Source organism: Rissa tridactyla, chromosome 11 (assembly GCF_028500815.1).
Source record: "Rissa tridactyla isolate bRisTri1 chromosome 11, bRisTri1.patW.cur.20221130, whole genome shotgun sequence".
NCBI classification, from domain to species: Eukaryota; Metazoa; Chordata; class Aves; order Charadriiformes; family Laridae; genus Rissa; species Rissa tridactyla.
Window position 1 is genome coordinate 11,723,146 of NC_071476.1, and position 21,128 is coordinate 11,744,273.

At 42.5% G+C, this 21,128-nt stretch overlaps 1 protein-coding gene across 1 annotated transcript in view; it reads right to left on the reverse strand.

The window, feature by feature from the left end:
* The window catches only part of ERGIC1 (endoplasmic reticulum-golgi intermediate compartment 1), a 62,599-nt gene that overhangs the window by 33,347 nt on the left and 8,124 nt on the right, over positions 1–21,128 (reverse strand). The window contains exon 2 of the mRNA XM_054217203.1: positions 5,868–5,929. Coding sequence (XP_054073178.1) covers positions 5,868–5,929 — 62 coding nt within the window. The remainder of the gene's footprint in view (positions 1–5,867; positions 5,930–21,128) is intronic.

Here is a 21,128-nt window from a genome sequence, read left to right on the forward strand (position 1 = left end):
GGCAAATACCGAGACAGACCCTTGAGTGACCTAAAGCCTTGTGCTTCATTCTTCAGATTAGTCAGTTTATAGTTCTGAGGAAAGAGAAATGCGTTGCTTCCCTTTCCTCATCAGAGTCATTTCAAGGGTGGATTAATTTACTGACCCTCTGAAAAGTGCAAGGGATTATAAAAGATACCAAAACCCCCTCACCATTAGCTAGGATGAAGAAAGAGAGAAAAGGGGAAAACAAAGTCAAAGACCAGTAGCAAAATGGGAAGCAAGAGGGGATACTCATTTCTAAAGGGAAACTTCACACGGCCACAGAGCTGCTTCCAAGTCGTGGCTGTCAAGACACAGAACACCACCTCTGCTGTAACCCAGCTAAGCCACTGGCACGGTGCACCATGCAGCGTGGGGGAGGAGAAAGATCTACTTAAAGCACAGCAGCAAATTCTTATCAGAACATATACACCTACGTACGAGCACAAAAAAGGCAACCTAGGCATAAGACTAGTTGATCCAATGTTTCTTACTGTTAATCACTGAACAGCAGACACACAGGATCTCTGATCTTTGGCAGTATGCAGGGGAGAGCATTTGACATAGAGACAACCCTTTCTTCTTTAATTGCTTCCCATATTGCGCTCTGCTTGTTATCATCCTGTAAAGGCTGCTTTCCACAGCATCAGCTAGACCTCTCTGCTCTCCAGAACCTCTATGGAAGCCTGGTACTACTAAATCTAAATTCTCTCCCAGAGCTTTCTCTCTTTCAATTTTTTAACTTTCTTCACTGCCATCTCCATCATCAAATTATCTTCTCCCTTTCCAGCACACAAAGTATTTGCTCCCTCAAGCCCATCTTCCAATCCAGCTCTTGCAGTGAAGGCTTTTGACAACACTTACCAAATACAGTACAGTAAAATTCCACTAACCTATATCTAAAAAATCCTGTAAGAATGCCCTGAAACACCTGGCACGGACTGGCTTTCAAAGCTCCTCAATGCTTTTGCCAGTCTTCAAACTACAGAGTCAGTTTTCAACCTCTAAAAGAGATTACTGAGGGTGGACATGAGAGGGGTATATAAAATCATGAACAGCCTGAAGGAGATGAGTGGGGAACAATCACTCACTGTCTCTTCCAGTATGGGAATGGGAGGGAAGAGGGAGGTTAAAAACAAGAGGATGTTTTCCTTTATACAACACCTAACTAAATTCTGAAAATTATTGACTATGGATGTTGGGGATGCTTAAAAAAAAAAAAAGCCTATTAGATTTCAAAAAGGAATCACTCTTCTCAGTGGTGCTCAGCGACAGGACAAGAGGCAATGGGTACAAACTGGAACACAGGAAATTCCATCTGAACATGAGGAAAAACTTCTTTCCTTTGAGGGTGGCAGAGCCCTGGCCCAGGCTGCCCAGAGGGGCGGTGGAGTCTCCGTCTCTGGAGACATTCCAAACCCGCCTGGACGCGTTCCTGTGCAACCTGCTCTGGGTGACCCTGCTCTGGCAGGGGGGTTGGACTAGATGATCTCCAGAGGTCCCTTCCAACCCTACCATTCTGCGATTATGTGAATCAGATATGCCCCAAAGAAGAAATCCATTGAGGGCTACTAAACACAAAGGACCCACCTCTAGCTCAAGAAGTTCAGAAGTGTCAACTGACCAAAGCCTGGCGATGTGTTTAACCTGTCCTCATGCTCTTTCTCAGGCATGTGCTGCTGACCACTCCTGGCAAGAGGATACCAGACTACGTGGACATTTGCACTGACCTAGCTCGCATGGCCGCTCCTGTGTTAAACTCTTCTTGTACACACACATTTTCAGGGCAGGGGGGGTCTCATGCCAGTCTTTGGCATGAGACATGTGAAAGTCTTATGCGTTAAACTGTCTCTCGAGCCAATGTTTTTTCAGACACAGAACGTGAGCTCCTCTCCTTAGCATGGAGCTGCAGGCATATATGATATTCCCAGCATAAGAATTTACGCACATAGTGGCTCAGCTACTTATTTCATAGTGACGGCCTTTACTTGCTTCCATGCAAATGTGCAGTTCCTGCCACCCACATTTGACAACTGTATTATATTTGGAAAAGTAGATTAAAGGCTAGGATCAGACAGAATAAAACAATTAATGCATAAAGCTTAGTTTAACTACAAGAGCACTGCAATGTTCCCACAGAGCTCGAAGGACTGTCTAAGACAGATTTCTTAAAACTCTAATATGATAACACAATCAATATATCAAAGGTTGTTGGTGTTAGACACACTGGAACACACTGCTATTGGCTAATCAGTACTTCCAAAAGGATGAGAAATTCTCGCAAGCTTTTTTTTTTCCTCCTCCTGGACAACCAAACCTTTTTGTACATATCCCTTCTGATACGTACCCCATCTATGTACATTCCTGACTTCTCCTCCCCACCCCACAAGAAATGAAAGAAACGCAAAGTGTTTAACACATCATACAGACTCAGAACGTGGATCCATGTCTATATTAAGGCATAAAATTAATAGAATTTATTGTTCAATGGAGCAAACTGCTATGAAGTGCAAGGAACGGGTCTTGTTACAGATGCCATGTGAATCATAACTTTGATATTTCCTGATGTGTATTTAAAACTTCAGCCTCCAAACAGCATAGAGTATTTCTGGATAAGATTACCATGTGTGCATACAACATGTGCATGCAAACTATGCATCCACACTGACTGTTAAATAGCAGGATTGCTACAGCAGCTGTCTGAGTTGCAGGCCCCTCTCTGACGAAGTCAGACTGCTCCTGTCCAGCCAGATGCCAACTGTCAGCCAGCCAGGGCATGTGCTGCTGCTGCCTACATAGCCAAACATGGCCAAGTTGTCACCACGTTACTCAGGTCTGTTAGAACGGCCGTGTGCTGGCATCATACACACACTACACAGGGGTGGGAAGGCCTGGAAAGACTGGCACAAGCATCTGGTGGAAGAGGGACAGCAATGGCACCACTGGCTGAGTGGCACAGGGATTGCAATGTTGCCTGAAAGAAGAGATTTCTATTGAGAAAAAGGAATGAGTAACTTCTGCACACTTTTCAGAGAAGTCCACAGCAGTGGGCATGTTGTTCTATACAAACCTCACTCCAGTAAAATGCAGTGGACTATTCTTGGTTCCTTCATCCCTACTACTTTTTAATAGCAGGAAGGGTTGCTACACAGATCTGAAATATCTCGTATGCCACGTTCACTGCAACTTTTGAAATTACAAACCCACACATAATAAAAAGCCTCAGTAACAGTCCATTTGGTTTCTAAACTTGCTTGTGTTCAAGATCGCCTACTATTCTCCACCAAAATACCTTCACACTCTCTCTCCTTGAGCTGATTCTTTCCTAGAGGAGTTGGCCACTTTAGCCCTGGTGGTCAGAAGCAGAGCTAGTACTTTCTACCTCTTTTCTTCTGTAATCGGATCTATGCCTTCTTCCCTAATAAACCTCAAACTTTAAAAAAAAAAAAAAAAGTCCTTTTTACAATCCAAAAACAACTGTAGGAATTCTGCAGTAAACCCATTCCTATTCCAGAAAGCCCTCAACACCAGAAGTGATACTGAACTAAAGTTTCAGCAGGAATCATGTGGGAAGGGCCCCAAATTAATAGTTGGCTACTACAGGCTATTTTATATCTGCTGTGTAAAACTTGAAGGACCTAAAGAAAGCCAGAATACATTTGCAGCCACAGTTGTTTCACACGTTTACTAGACCCTAAAAGATTTTTTTGAGAGGCAGAAACTTCCCCTACCCTCAAGCCCCCGATGTTATTACAAGCTGACTTCCCTAAAGCATTTATCACAAAATCATGCAACCTTCCCAGGCTTCAAACTGGTGTGGCAATGGGCTGGTCTCATTCATGGCCTCCTACAACATGTAAGATTACCGGCTTTCAAATTACAAGTCCCAAGCTCGGTCAGACAGAAAGCCCATTAGGAAAGCTGCGCACAAGATCCTCACATGCAAAGCCAACACAGTTTGTTGGCTGCCTGTGTGGTTCAAAAGCTTCTATCAGCCTGTTTAAAAACACTCTGACAAAAAGAAGGAGAACCAGTTAGAGAAGAAACTCAAAGCCTGAGAAGCTGCAAATAACAATAGAGAGAAATAAGTCAGCTAATAATTTTAAGTAAGAGTCACAGCCTTCAAGCCTTCCCACAACAGACTTATCACTTGAGCTGTTTACTGCAGATCAGAAAGCCTAACACTGGATGGCCTTTGATGGTTTTTTTGTTTCTAAAACATACTCTTTTGCAGGTGATTCATAACAAAACAAATTCTCAAAGGGAGCCCAGTTACAGTGTGGGAACTCTTAGTTTCCAAAACAGAAGAGAAGGCAGGATCAGTAACAAGTTCAAAGTGTTCTTTCAAAACACTAAATCTCATACTCCTCTAAATTAGCAAACAGTTTTATTCAAGCCCTTTGTTCACAGCTTCATCAAACCTAAAAGGGAGTCAAAATACAAATAATTCAGCGGTCAGGAGAATACAGAGGACAAGGACTCTCTGAAAATAAATATTTAGAGTAACGTGCTATCTTCACAGAAGCACAGAATAGTTGAGGCTGGCAGGGACCTCTGGAGATCATCCCGTCCAACTCATCTGCTTAAAGCAGGGTCAGCTAAAGCAGATTGCTCAGGGCCAGGTCTAGTTGTTTTGAGTATCTCCAAGGATGGAGACTCCACACCACCCTGGGCAACCTGTTCCACTCTTCGACCTTCCTCACAGTAAGGAGTGAAGGGTTTCTTCAGCTCACAAAGGGCTTTCCTTTGTGTCCCTTGATTCAGTGGTACTGACTCAGTTCTATTTGATGCCTGCTGTCAGCAAGGGATGTGACATCACTCACGTCAGCAATGACATACAAGGCTACTGACCCATCTACAAGAATGGATGAATGGAGCACAGCTACATGATCAAAGGAAGTCACTGTTCAATGGAACAGGAAAGCTGCATTAGGCGTCTAATTACAGGCCTGGCAGGATCAACCTGATCAATGTTTACGACTCTGCACAGTGCGCTCACTGCACATAATTGTGTGAAATTGCATTACTCAGCCTACAGCCTCCCTCAGGAGGAGGAAGGAAGGAAAAGGGGCCCAAGGCAAGAGATTTATATCAGCTGAAGTCTATGTATTGATACACAGGAGTGAGAGTGGATGGCTGTCGGTGGTTTCTGACCGAGCAATTTTTCTTCTTTAAAAGCGTGACATATAACAACAAAATAAGATCTCTGCTCATTATTCCCACCTACAACATCAGATGAATTCCCTGAGTACGTTGTGAGAGAAATATGTGTTTCCCAAATCATCTTCACGGCTGGCCACCGCATATTGCCACCCACACTGCTCCTTACTGATCCAGATTCTCTGTTTGCAGTAGTTTGGTTCCTCAAGTCTCTTCAACAAACGCACGCCTGGGTACACTAACAGTGAATGCAACTGTGACCAGGTGTCTTTCACACCAACGGAGGGGATGTCCATCAGAGAGAGGTAAAAAAATCTGCAGTCATCTCCCCCACCAGTGTTTGGAACAGACTCACAGCTTCTGTTCATGGGACAACACTATCAAAAAGCTCTCTAGCTACTTCAGAAGCTAGCAGAGAGGGTATTTCAGTCCTAGCTTTTAGGAGCTCCCTTTCATGACAATATATCTTTACTACTTTTTGTTGTTGAGATTCTGAATCCATGCAAACCACTCTGACGTTTAATATAATGTGACAGACCGGGCAAAATGAGCTGTCTCAGCAACAAAGGATACCCTTTCCAGTGTTTAATATCCCTTTAAAAAAAATCCCCGGAGACAGAGAAGCCAAAAGATCTTTAATTTTAGATCAGGGGTATGCAAGGACATCAAAAAGAAGTGTTACTTACTAATGGCCCCTGTGTAGGTTGGCTGTGTAAGGTCTTTTGGCACCTTCCTGTAGATGTCAAACCTGAAAGAGGAAAAGCAACAGCCATAAAACAGGTGGAACATTTCAATACATTTCATGTCCCCACAGGGATGAATGATGCTGAAGTTTTTCCATCCAGCTTTCCAACATTTTTTCAGTTCGCAGAAGGATATGAGAAGGAAAAACAAAAAAATCCTTTTTCTTTGTACAATTATGTAACTGTGCTCCTTGGCTCCAATTTCCAAAGCTCTTTTCTCCGCCTCCCTCCGCCTTGCTGTCATGGATCTGTGCAATCTGAACTGTGAGAGGTGCCAGGGAAGAAGTCATGCTGGACAAGTTTACAGACCACCGTAAAAGGAAAAGGATACTCTACAGACTCCTGAATAAAGAGGCATGGCAAAAAAAACCCCACAACCAAACAGTGAGACACAACCTATGTTGCCCCTTGTAGTTTGTATCCTGCAATAGCCAGAAACTGACAACACCAAAGTCAGAAATCAAGGTGTTGAGACAAGAAACCTACCCTTGGACACTGGATACACAAGAAAAATTAACCCAAGAAGTTTGTTACTCCCCCAGCAAAATCTAGTTTAATATTAGACTGTTGTTTTGATTCAGTCATATCTTTTAATATCCATATGGCTCAGCTTTGCTATTTTAAACTCTCCATGGTTAAACTTTCACTGCCCTTATGCTGTTAGCTGTATTATTTCCTACAAGCTTGTGTTCCTGCACGTCCAGCCGCAATGCAGCTCTGACATCAGTTTTTCCACCACTCAATAAAAATTAATTAATGCATTAAAAACACACACACACACCCTAAAGAAGGAAGTGACTGGTTCTCCCCCAAAATAGACTTTTTTGGATATACCACAAGTGGGTGAGATTTGATGCTTTTTCCAGCCCTGCAGAGGCATGAGAGACATCGGCTTCCAAATTCGTATTCTATACCGCACCAAGATGAAACACCCACATGTTTATTCAGTAGTTTCTACTATATCAAATATTATACTGAGAGTTTAAAAACTAAATCATCTTTCTTCACTCTTCGTCTATTGAGATCACTTACAACTTGGAGGCACTCTGGGTGAACAAAACAGCATTTGCCTTGCATGAGATTAGAAGGACGTGGTTGCTGTGTTTCATTCAGGAGTTGAAGCTGAAGGAAGGGTAAGAGAGGGAAGGAGAGAGGGTATAAAGATAGTTCACCTTCCTAGCTCAAGTCCTGAACATGCTATGTAATCACTAAACCATTCCAACAACCCACTGTGATACCCTTGATACGCATCGGAGCTGTATGTTTTTATGACTTTATTCGCTGCCATCTCCTAAATAGATTAGTAAAACAGTCCATTTATGGCTCTCCAGCTGCCCTGAGAACATCTGGAAAGTGCTGTTTACATTCTTTCCACACACACCAAAGCAACAGCAGCAGCAGATGGTAAAGCAGCCCAGAGTAGCTGATGACATCATGGTCTCACAGGCAGAGGAAGTAGCTGATCATTCCTCCTCACAGCCCATTAAATGCTGAAAGCTGGCGTCGTCTCACCAAAGTCACAATAACAGATCAACAAGGCTAAAAAAGCTGAGAGAGAAAGAAAGAGAGAGAACGCGCACGAACACACAAGAGCTGCAGAGTGTGAGTGAACAATTAGAAATAGGAAATAGCTCTGTACTGGATTCAATAAAAACAGCAGCATGTGGATACTATAAAAGGAAGTTTGTTCTTACAATGAGAAATATTTACTAGTTTTAAAATGATGAGCCATCACAGGATTAAAAAAAAAATAAATGTATCTTTTTAAACAGCTCAGTGGAAAGTTGATGTCATGGCAGGGTTCTATCCTCTTGGACTGCCATGTTAATCACATCCAAACCCCACAAATTAAGTTTTACATGGCGTTAAATAAACTAGGATTAGGCAAAGGTGCTACAGAAAGAGATCAATGGCTCCCAGTCACATTTATCACCTGGCTTTAAGTGCTTAAAAGGCAGTCCCCCCTCTCTGTGCTATTCTGCTTCCCATCTCTTCTACTGCAATGTTAGATTCCCTCTCTCTTCTACTACCACGACACACAGCTAAAAAAGACTTTAAGCTGGATCTGATTCACCTGAAGTTTTGAGAACTCTTGGGTCTATACTTACAGGCGCAAGCCTCCCTGCAAGCCCAGTACAGCACATTCGCAACAGTTATCACATGAGGCCCTTAAAGCACTTTAAGGATCACTTACTGTATGAGCACAGTGAGCATGCACAGCTTGCTAGGCGAAGAACATCAGGCAAACAGCGTCCCAGCCTTGAACTTACAGTCTAGAGGCACATACAAGGAGAGTACAGAACAACCCAGGAGGAACGCATAAAGCTTTAATGGCTTTGTTCTGTACAATTAACACAGTTTTAGATAAGGACAGACACTAAGGAATAACACTGAATTGAGAGTGGACAACTTATGCAGAAGAGGCAATGAGAGCAGAGGGGATGGTAGGGAGGAAGGAGGAACGCTCAATTTAGATCTTATGGATGAATGCAGAAGCTTGAAGGATCACATCCAGAACCTGACTCAAGCAGCAGAAGGGAAGGCAAGCAGGGGAGGTATATTTAAGCTTCCAGAAGGATGCTGAAACAATCAAAACAATTAACATTAACAACAAGGGAATGGAAAGAGACAGGTTTGGAATAAGAGACAAACACTGCTGGCTAGCTTTTGCTCACTGACACGTGATACCAGTTAAGTCCAAGAGACTACCAAACAAACAAAAAAAAAAAAAGGACTGGGTATGTGCGTGTATCCTGGGAGAACATTCATCTTCTTGGAAAATACATGCTCTGGATTAGGAGGGTTTATACTTTGGTAAAGGAAAAATACTCTTCAGGGTACCGGCATTTTCCCATTTTTCCCATAAAGCACCTGATATTGGCCACAGCTTGAGGAAGTACAATTTATTTAGTCTGATCCAGGACAGTGAAAACAGTAGCTGTGTTTACGCATTCAGAGAAAAGCAAGTTGGAAGCCCAAAAGGACAGCAAGACATCCAACTTTGAAGAGAATGATGGATCTGCTGGCATGGCCAGGGAACAGAGCTATCTTGTTAACTCTGATTTAAACTCTGAGTTAAAAGAAGATAAAAATTGTAGAGGATTCAGTGACAGCTTGAAAAGTGTGTTTGTGAGACACAAGAGACATGAGATCCCAGCAGTAAGTAGAGGACGGAACCCCAAAGGCGGCCTCATTAATTGCATATAATTTTAATAAATAAGTATATCAAGCAAACTTCTCAAACAACTCTGTGAAGTTGACAAGAGTTAGGGTAACAGGAGACCCTATGCCCCAAGAAATCAGAGATTTTTGAAAGCCATAGTTCCTACCAGACTTAAGGGTTAAAAATCTGATTCACTTTTAGATTCCAGTAGACAAATCCCTCTCCTTTTGCCACCGGCTACTTGCCTAGTCACAGAGCTCAAAGCAACTTCATGGGATCACTTACACTGTCCTGGGAAGAGAAAAGAATGAGGATTAGACACCACAGCCGATCTGTAATGTATGAGGGAGGAGGCCATGGAGTTGTATGCATGGTAAATGGGAACAGGTTTTACTTGCCCTCAGGTCAGATGTTCCTGCAAGCACCTCCAGTAAAAATTTCAATAAGCCTCCAGGTTCCTGAGGCATTGGTCACTTGGAAGACTATTTGTACCCTGGGAACAGAGATAAACCTCGTGCTTTATACATTGCAAAAGCTGCCTTACAGATTTCTGATAGGGGCATGTTCAAAGCAGCGGGAGATATTACTAACGCTGGAGGAAGACTGGATGTTCAGAAAGGTTACACCAGCCAGCTCATAACACAGTGTAGTACAGTGTGTCTTGCTGCGAATATCCACTTTGATAGCCTTGTACTCATATCCGAAATGACCATGAGAAACCAGGGTGTAGATTTACAGCATGTTCACTGCTAAGTGAACTCTTTTAACCTGCAGTACTGTGCAGCAGTTCACCCCGCTTTCACATGGGGATACATTACTTTACGCTTACAAAGCATGCACATGTACAGTTTCCACAGGACAGCCAGCACCTTATTTATATATACCTTTTGGCAACTTTGTTCCTTCTCTCAGAAAGGCAAGACTTGTAAGGCGAAGTAATATCTTTGAGTTAATCAACTGACATAGCTGCAGAGTGGAAACAACAATGTTTTTGATAGGAAAGCTCTTTCTCCAGGTCATCTGTATCCTCATAAAGGGAGGGGTGGACCTTGCAATACCAGAATACGAGGCTAAAAATAGAACTAGGCTGTCATCAGTATAACAAAGGAATTTCCTGACACATCTAGTGTATCTATTGTCTTTTCTTTCAATGGAGAACACGGTTGCAAACAAAGAAATAAAAAAGAGCTGTTTGGCAATATCAGAGTTTCGCAGGAACCAACATTCATAACTAACTTGAGGGAATGCTACAATGCATTTTCTCAATCCAATGCTGAAAAGACATAACTAAAAAACTTTCTCGGCTCCCTGATGGGAACGTCAACAAACTGGTAAAACAGCATTGTAAAGAAGGGCAGCAAAAAGTTCATTCTTAAATAGGTCCAAACAGAGAATTCACAAACCTTAGCATGCTTAAGCCAGGTCTGAGGCAGAGCTCCGGCTGTCTGATGGACTGGTGTGCAACAGTCCTCTCAGAAACACAGAAATTACATGTTTGGTCTCATCTTATTGCAGTTGCACAAGAGGATGGTGAGGTAAAATTGCAGATGGGTGCACCTCAGTGGAGCCGAACAAAAGGATGACAGATTTCAAGTGTCAGTAAGTATTAGAAGGACTTCAGAGGCTGTATCTAGACTAATACATGCTGTTGCTATTCAAACATTTTTTCTTCAGACAGAAGTATATACTCTTCATGTTCACTTTGCAGGATCTCCTAGAGCCACAAAAAGCATCCAAGTGTTTAACAAGCCAGAGGCAGATGCACTAGTGCTCATCTGAGTGCGACAGCCACAAACAATCATGTCCAAGGCTGACTACGCAGAGGTGATGGCAGGTCAAACCCAACAGCCCAAGAGAACGAAACAAGTTGACATCATCAGCCCTTGGGTGATTCCTGACTTTCCTCTCAAATCTATCTGATTGACAGTGCAAGATGGGTGACAGGGAGGGCAGAAGATGTCTACCCAAACACTGCTTTTTTGTCTAAAGGAGATACCTCAAATGCCTGCCCTGAGAACAGGGGTGAGCTCGCTCCCTCAGCAGGAGCTGCTACAGGCAGGGCTTCCAGCCAGGGCGTGCTTTACATACACCTCAACAGTTTCAAGTCTGGATCTGAAATATTTCAGGAAATTAAGTAATAAATACATTATTTCAGTGAAGATCACCACCCCCCCCCCAACTGAAACATCCTCTCTGACACCTTTGGAGTCTGCAAAGAGCTTCAATAAAATACTACAGTAACGTCTCTAAGATGCTGTTCACTTTTTCATGAGCAAGAAGGAAAGAACTTGAGGCAATAACAAAAAAAAAACCAAACTTGTAAGTAGAACTAACTAGATGGTGGTTGAATTCTAATGTCTTGTAGCAAAGGGAAACTTTGGTATCTAAAGGAGTTCTTATCAGAGAGAGAAAAACACTAATTCCTCCTTCACTTTACAGCATTTGTTGCAACCCTCAAGCGCGCCCACCCCTCCCTGGCACACAAAGAGGGAGAAAGCAAAGGAGAAGTGCACTGGCCATGTCACCTAGGGCAGGCATTCAGAGAGCACAGCTTACAAATCTCCCTATACTACTGACTCTCTGCGGGGAGTCACTGCGAAGAGACAGCAGATGCGTTAGCTCTGGCTGCAGAGCACCGAAACACGACGCTGGAGCAAGCAGCAGTGGGATGTTTCCATGTACCCTTCTGCAAGGTCTGCTTTTACTGATTTAATTAAGGGGCAAGGGAAAGACTGGTTGCAGCTCTTGAACTGTACTTTGGACTCCAGTTAATCAAGCAGCCCAGCAAAAGCACACCACATTCATGTGTGGCACCTCGTCACAGAACAGAACTCAGGCACTGTAAGTCAGCAGCAAATAGATTAATTTTCATCCCTTTCCACTCCCCAGATGATTCAGAAATTTAGCTTTAATGCTCACAGACTGGGGAAAAACATTTTTTTTCTTCAGGCAGATTATGTTTTTCCCCAGAAGAACCAAATATTTAAACATCAGTCTTCTTTTTGGAGCATACTGGCTCGATCGTAGCTACTTCTGCAGCACATACTGAAAGGGGATGGTGTTTAGAGGACACAATCATTCATTACAGCAAATTACATTTCTGATGTCAAAGATGATTAAAAAAAAAAAATCAATATCATGGCTGACACTCCACCTTTAGCAGGTCAACAGTGGCGTAAATACATCATGTCATCTTGTCTTAGCAGTAAGGGTCCATGGCTGTGATTCACACAGAAGAATGTGGGTGTTGAAACAACGCTTGATTCTCCACCTCCCATATTAACCAGCTTTTAGAAGTGGCATCTATTTTTCAGCAGATACCACATTTGAAGTTGAGGTCACTAATTCCTGGTGACATTACTCACTCTCAATAATGAGTCCAGTGCGCAGTGAACAACTACCTTAATTTTATTACACATCAGTAGCTTTGAGATCCGTTTGAAGAGACGGCCTGGTGCTGCTGAACCAATCTATCTGCTTCATTAACAAATAACTCTATATGAAGTGACTTGCAAAAACAACACATTTACAGCAGAAATGTAACTTCATTATTAAGTTAACCAAATAACTGAAAATTTTACAGCAGATTTGACTAGTCTACACAAAGGGGGAATTATCCAATACAGATACAAAAAGTTAACTTTGAAAATACTATAAAGATTATGTTGCAACTGCAATAAGAAATTTGAAGAACTGGAGCCAGTGTTTGTATTCCAGAATGCTGCATGTTGGAGACCCAGTGCTGGACAAATGCTCGTTCATTATGAGAAGGGAGCAACATCTCCATCATAATCTATCAGATACCGTGATGTCTTTCTAAGATGAGAATAACGGTGTGGGGTAGATGTTCGTAGGGTTTCCAAGATACAGGGGAAAACCCAGGTAAGAAAAAGCCAACTGGTGAAGCCTTGCAGCCTGAACTGTCTCAAAGGGCTTTTAGGTTCAGCAAAAACTCTATTGCTGATTGCTTCCTTCTTGGCACAACACACAACTGCTCTGAGAAACAGAGGGGCTGCAGACAAAAAAAGAGAAAGGCAAGGCACCTATGACACATACACAGAGGGACAGGTTGACTGAAGAAATGAAGAACAATACACCTTCCCCAGCTGAGATGGCTTTTGGGATCAACAAAAGCCCTTGGTCAAACATCATCTCAAGTTTAAATCATGAAGCACAAAGGAGCAAAGAAATAATAAACGCCATCTTCAGTGGCAGTCAGCACTTCAGTGGGAGGCTGCAGGCATTGATATGGGATGTATCACTTAGATTTCTGTTGAGATTCCCTCTTCTCACACAATATTTACATATCTGCAGTACAGCCTAATTCACTCCCAAGATAGTTGCATAAGTCAGAAAGCAGGAATAAGTCTGACTTTTCAGAACTTTTTCAAAAACACAACTGTGTCACACTAAAGCCACGGACCCTTTTGTATACCAAGAAAGCAAGCTAACACTGAATTTGTAGACCAAGCTCTCTGGTCTACAAAGTGAAACAAGATTAGGCTGGCCTTTTAAGAACTATTTCATGCAAGAAATGTTTCCTTGCCACTGCACAGGGAAATACAAGCCAGTTAAAGCAGTTTCCAAAACTTGGTTTCCCTTCTTCTTCTGCACCCATGTGCTGGTAATGCCCTTACCCAGATTAAGGTTTAAACTGGAGATACATTCAAGTGCAATATTGCTATTTTTTCCAATTTGTCAAGTCCTTCTTGCAAACTGAAGAAAAGTGAATCAGAGTATGGCTGCAGGCCTTAAATATCAAGAACCCGAGAAGGCTTGATGTCAGTATTTCTCCACACACACGCCAATTCCTGACTAACGTAACAAAGCCCTTGCCTGTTCCTTACAAAGCCCATTCATTGCGTACTCACCAGAAAATGGAGTTACAAAGTAGAAGAGAGAATTTTTACCATTACACACTGTACTTGTCACATTCAAGAAATCCAACAGCACAGAGGTATCCTATGCAGATCAGACACATTAACTTTTAAGAAATTCAGTCTTAAAAAGGTGCTTTTTGCAAAAGGAGATAAAGCACTCTATTTGTTAATTATACTGTTGTTGGGGTTTTTTTTCCCACATAGATTGAAACAACTCTGCCCCACACTGCATTTCTAGGAATGTGTATCCATTCAAAACAACAACCTCAGACTGGTTTTGATGAAAACTACATACACTGTGGAAGGTACACAAAGAGTAAGGCAGCTGCCAAACATAACCTTGGACAGTCAAGCCTATGGAGGTATCAATTTAATCTTCCATAAGAGTAATCTTGAGACAGCTCTGTCTGATAACAGGTTAGAAAACATCTAGTGTCTTCTCTTCTTTGAGAGCATCTACCATTTAGACATTCTAAATAAATTCATTTTTAGGCTACATCCTTCTGAATTACACCAGACTCTTTAATTACTTCATGTAGACATGAGCAAATCCAGCCAACTAACTATTTCTATTCGGCTGCCATTGAAGAGACGAATCATCCTTAACTTTAAGAAGGATTAATTCTCCCTGGAGACAAGGATGTAACCTTTGGGATTTGTCACTGTGCACACTTTTGTTCTTCCTCTTACTCTTTCCTATCTGCCTCCTCGAACGTTTCTGTTTTACTGCTGTATTACAGACATATGATTCAGACATCAGAGATGGTTGGTTCAGTCACCTTTACTTGGTTCCCCACAGGAGCTATAGATCATCAGATCAGAGACAGACAACCAGCTCTTCCCACAAGATTTGTATAGCTGTATCTATTTTTAAGTTTGTCATTTCACGACAGAAGAGGTGCATTAGCAGCTCAGGAAACCAAGGTGGGTGTGAAGTGGGGAGAGGAGAATGAGCAACCTAAACCCCACTTCAGGAAACATGTTTAAGTGCACATGAAATGAGCTGGAACGATGGCTCTGAAGAGTATTCAACCAGTCCGCAGTACGGGCTACTGCACAACTAACTTTCCTCATGTTACTGCTCCTACCACCTCTGGAAGAAGCATCCCTAGAGACAACAGAAGACTTTATGGACTGTGATTCATTCAACACCTGCTGCTATTAAGGTTCTTAGCAGAGATACCACTTATAGTTGAGAAACCAGCAATTCACTTTGCATAAAATGCTTTATCATTTATAAGGAGGACATGGGAAGCAGGAAGAAACTCAGTCATGATAAATATAAGTTGGATTAAGTCCATTTGACATTCAAAGACGACTGTGCACAAATAGACTCCATTTTCTCTCTCCAGGAAAACTTTAGCAGAGGTTGGTGTTACAAAGGAGAGATCAGAATTTATTCACCACGTCTGTCTCAGAAGCTTCTTTCTGCCCCCCCCAATCAGTATAGCTTGGAGGCAGAGGGGGAAAATATGAGAAAAAAAAAAAAAAAAAGGAAGAGGCTCTACTGGATAACTTCTATGTGAATTCATGGAATCAGCTGACAGGCTGAGAGAGTTGGGGTCGTTCAGCCTGGAGAAGAGAAGGCTCCGGGGAGACCTTAGAGCCCCTTCCAGTATCTGAAGGGAGCCTACAAGAAAGCTGAGAGGGACTTTTTACAAGGGCATGTAGTGGTAGGATGAGGGGTAATGGCTTCAAACTGGAAGAGGGTAGATTTAGATTACATATCAGGATGAAATTCTTTACTGTGAGGGTGGTGAGACACTGGAACAGCTTGCCCAGAGAAGCTGTAGCTGCCCCATCCCTGGGGGGGTTCAAGGCCAGGCTGGATGGGGCTTTGAGCAACCTGGTCTAGTGGGAGGTGTCCCTGCCCAGGGTAGGGGTTTTGGAACTAGATGATCTTTAAGGTACCTTTCAACCTAAACCATTCTATGATTCTAAAAGGAAGCTACAGAGAGACTGTTGTCAGAGCAAGATCATTCAGACTGGAGACTAATGGCAGAAGGGAAACACCCTTCCAGTAGTACCCACTGGTATTTCTAGAGAAACCTTCCCACCAAAGGCATGCTGGTTTGTGTCAAGGAGCATTTGTATCTTTGCAATCTGCTGATGGCTCAGGCAAAGAGAAGTCCATCATCCAACCAAAGCTTAAGAATCAGAAGTACAGAGTGCATAAGAGAAAACCTGCCTCCCCCAAACTGCTTAAGGTTCTGCAGGTCTGTGTTCACCCATGTGTTTTAGAGGTTTCATGAAGGAACTCCGCAAAAGAGCTGGCTTACAGAGAGCACCCACTGAAACACCCAGCAACTGGCACTCCCCATCCGTCTCCCCATACTCCACAACACAAATATGAAGTAAAACAGATTCTCAGGCTGCAACTACTAGACTTAGAAGGGAAAAAAACTGCTGCACCGGGACTTTATCTCTGGGTGCTTCTTCAGTTGAGACAGACATTAAAAAAAAAATAAAAAATTACAAGGTGCTAGAAAAACTAAGAGAAACCACGAAAGCATACAGAATATTCCAATGCTACCAGAAGAACAAAAGATTTTAAACGAAAAAAATCAAATCACTTAGCTAAGAGCTTAAGAAAACAAAGTTGTTTAACAGGCAGTAACTGTTGCCCTGTTTCTTTGGGTCACTGCTCTCAAATAACACCTTTGGGGCAATTCATCTCCAGTTTGTCCACAAAGTTGCCTTAACAGCCTTTGAACGCTGGGCTGTAGGAGCAGTCGAGTCACGCCAACAGAACAGCACAAGCCACCAGGCACTCAGCCCTAGGTAGTCACTGCAGTACCTTGTAACCTCTTCAGAGGCCATTTAACGCTAAATAAAAACAAGCAGGCTTATACATACATCCTCACTCCACCAAACGCAGAGAGGTACCTCTAACAGAGAGCGTACCTTTCTGGCTTTGTTCCTTCCTAAGAAGCACATTAGGCACCCACAGTAAGATCTTTAAAAGCAAAGCTGTTACTTTTGTATAATGGATAAATCTAAAACCACCAATTGAGTGTTCAATGTGACTGTTCAAGCTGAGGGAAATGTAAAGGTAGGACAAACAGCACAGCCAAGCCAGCTTTGCACACATAGTGCTCTTTGGATTAACAAAAGACCACTTACTTAGCAAATAAAGATAAAAACCCAGGCACCTGTTTGAAGTTGTTGGGGGGGACTTTAATTTTTCATAGTTGTTAAAACCATACGTAGAACTACTAAGACCAGGACCAGAGAGAAAACGATTAACCTCTTTACTTGTTAAATTGATTTTACTCAACAGTGTTAACAGCAGGCTGACTCCTAGGGTATGCAGAGATGGCCTGAAAGACCAGTTGCCCCATTCCATGTGCCTAACAGCAGAGTATTTGAAATAATCAGAAGAGTAAAGAAGACAGCCCCGAAGAACAGTTAGTATCTGGGACAACGATGATAAAGGAACAAGTGGGGCAAAGCTCCCTTCTACCTAGTGACCCAGAGAGGGGTTGGACATCATCAGCTTCCCCTGGGAGAGATTAGAGGAATGAGCAGACAGCTGGACAGGTGACACAGGAGACTACTCAGCAATTTTGGGGGCTGGATTATGTACACCAGATGCTTGAAAGCTGCTTGAAAAAAAAAGTCACACCTGCTCTGACTAGCATTTTGGAGCAAGTTCCTAAACTAGGAAAGCATGGGCTTGAGAGAAGATGCAACCCCTGAGTAAGAGTGCTGGAGATCTCTAAATGACAGAGCAGGAAGCTATCTAAACCACCATGTTCCCTCCAAAGTAACGTCAGAACACAAGAGGGTCTCTTTCTCACAGGGACATGGGAAAAGAGCACTAAAATCAAATGGCAGGATTTACAGAGTAGAAGTTCTGTCAGAACTAATTCTCTTGGGTTATTTTGTTTTGTTTTTAATTGGGGATGCATCAAGAACAGCATGTCTTCTTAAGTAACACCTCTCTTACTTTAAAAAAGCAGTGACTTCCAACTCCCTATGCATTTTCAACTTCTTATGGTGCTCGCTGTACCTGTTCTGGACAAAAATCCAGAATTTCGTTCCATAGATGTATCAAAGAAAGGATTTCTATACACCAGTAAATTCACTCTAAAATAACTGAAAGGAAGTTGAGGTGTCTTTTTCTAACACCTTCCCCTATACATGTAGAGGAAGCACTAATTTTTCTATTTTTCTGGAGAAATATTAGTTCAAGATTTCATTCTGAAATCCTTTCTTTAGATTGTGCTGCTTTTCTTCCCATCCAAAGGCAAGTGCATGCTTTGAAAACTCTGCTAGAACACTTAGCCCCTACACAATCCCACACAAATAAAAAATAATAACACTTCTTCCAACAAAGTAGGTGAAATCTCACCCTGTTTTAAAGTGGGAAAACAATGGCAAGAAGTCAGCAGCAGGGGAAGAAAATAGGAACTACAGACTCTGCACACTTCATTTTGCGACTGTTAATTCTTTGCTTGAATGAAATTTCTATGTTTCTGTCTGCCGGCAGATGAGAACATAATGTGCAGAGAGCAGCTCAGGACAGCCTCTGGGACAGCCACACTGTGATCCTGCAGATGGGATGCACCAGTGGGAGCCAGCAGACCTGAGTTCTGTTCTGCTCCCAGCACTGACTCACTGCGTAATTTTTGTTCCAGTCAATCAGATCTTTCTTCTTCAGGTTCTCCATTTTGCAGAACGGCACCTGGTGACAATTGCCCACTTTTCGTCAAGGACGTTGAAATCTACAGATGAAAAATTCTGCAAAAATATGAGGTATTACTGATAAAAGTTCCAACTTCTTTGAAGGTCTGTAACAGGGAAAGCTCCAGGAAGATGCACTTAGGAAGACAAACTGGATGGGCACTGCGAGAGCTAAGCCTTGGTTTAGTAAAAGGGTTGTGCCTAGAGTGCATGTTTGTGAACCATCTAGATCAGGAATGGTTTTGCGAATTGGGATACAAACTTTGAAGCATGTGGAATGTAAAATAAGTGATCCTGTAAGTTTCACACAGAAAGTAAACACTGAATATACAAATACCAAAGCTTGGCCCTGAATGTGAGTTCAAGATGCAAATACAGATTCAAAGCAAGACTAATAAACCGATACCCAAATACCAAGCAGTTATTAACACATTTTATAAGATTAACACCTGCGTAACAGCAGATAATACACAAACATCATTAAGTAATCAGCTAGTCCTCATTTACACACAATAGGGTATTAACACACATACTGCAGAAGTTGAGCTTTAATAGTCAAACTCTCAAGGCTTCACAATTACACTGGAAACTGTTTAATCCTGAATTACTTTGAGCAAGCTCTGATATGGGAAGGACTGGACAAGGAGGTGGAGGGGTTAGCGTAGTTTTAAACGAGCTCATCTGTACTGCAAGCAGGTGAAGAGTGGAATTTTCAAATTCTGCATGACTGACTTTTCCCTAACAACATCACGCCAGTTTTCAAAGCATGATTCTCCAATATTTTATTTTTTTTTTTGACCTGCTGACTCTCACCACTTTTAAGCTCAGGAGTGAAATGCAGGAATAGGTTTCCTTGCCAGCCGGCTCCTCCCTCTTAATTCTAGTTCCAAGAACATAATGAAACTAACAGAGGAAGTTTCTGAAACAAGGAGGAGTACTGAGAACAAGAAAACAAGGTTAGCCAGGAGGACTGTCATTCATTATATAATCCAGCCTTTGGGTAACTGGGCATTTAGGGAAAAGGGCTGAGAGAACGTCGGAGGCATCAGCCTCTGCAGCATTATGTCATCTGGGCTGCCAGGTGACAGGCAGGTACTTAGCAGGTACGGGGCTTGTATAGGGGAAAAAAAAAAAAAACCAACAAAAACCCACAAACTCATTTATTTCTAGGACAACAGACTATGAATCCCCACAACACTTGCAGAAAGAGGGCACAGAAAATGAATACATTCTGCTCCCATTTAAATTGATTTCTTTCCAAGGAGCTATTTCTCTGTTTTCTCCCTTCTGCCAGGCTCCCCAACTCCATTGTGCTGTCCTGCATAATACCTTTTTGTCAACCATGTTCTAAATTTTGTGCTCTTATTCTTTCAGTGCGCAAGAAGCTTGTTCTCTATTGCCCAGGAATACACAGCAATTGCTATTGCTGAAATACACCAAAAGTGCAAACTATTTTAGGTGGCACTAAGGAATGGAAGAGAGAAAGTGGTACAACACATTTTTTTCAAAATAAAATGTTAGGCTCAAACACATTTCAAAGGTAATTAGGAGGAGGAATGTATTTATAATCTTAGATACTCAACGGTGGAGTCTTGCCAGCAAGCATTTTATTTCCTTTTAGGCAGTGAAGCAGGTGTCAAAACAAAGGATGGAAGAGAAATGTATTTTTAATAAAGTGAGCAAACTATACTCTGCTTCATAAAAACAGGAGAAAAGCGTCATGAAGAAAAAATGTTCAAGTAAGGGGACTGGTATTTAAAGGGATCCAGCCCTTTGCTGGACTGAAAGCAAGAGCAACGGTATTTCTGAGTGGTAGCACCATATTCTGGAGATCAGGAAGACAGAATGGAGGCAGGGAGCACAGGGAAGACGATTAAATGTATATGGCTGCTCCTCAAACTAAGTAAATAATTCCGATACTTAAATGTTGTAAGTAAACTGTAAACCTTCCTGTCTGGAGCTTTCATCCCCCTTAAGCTCAAAGACTCTTGCTCTTGCAGGTCCCCAGCACATCCCAGCGCGTCCCACCATTGCATCCCCCAGACACATCCTCCAGCGCCATCCCTCACCCGTTCCCTGCTTTGTGAGCCCCCCAGTCCTGAACATCTCTCCCTTTCCCGAGGCCTGCCAGCTCAGAGGTCCTCTACCTCCTGCAGCTGCTGGTTCCCAGTATTGCCAGTGCTACTGGCCTTAGTCACCAGCTCCTCAGCCCTCCCCACAGACACAAAGTCCTGATCTCTAGCAGGCACTGAACAAAATTCAAACTTGGACTGTGGCTTCCAAGAAACTACCTACATACAACTCGGAGCATAACCAGGACACAGCTATGGCAACAAAGAAGAGTTTTACCATAGTCTTTCCCATAGCTTCTAGGAATCACAAGACATTAAGACTCTGTTGCTGCCTTGTACTGCTGAACACCTCGAAACAAGATCTGGTAAGATTAATTTAGCATCAGAACCATGTAAATTTTAT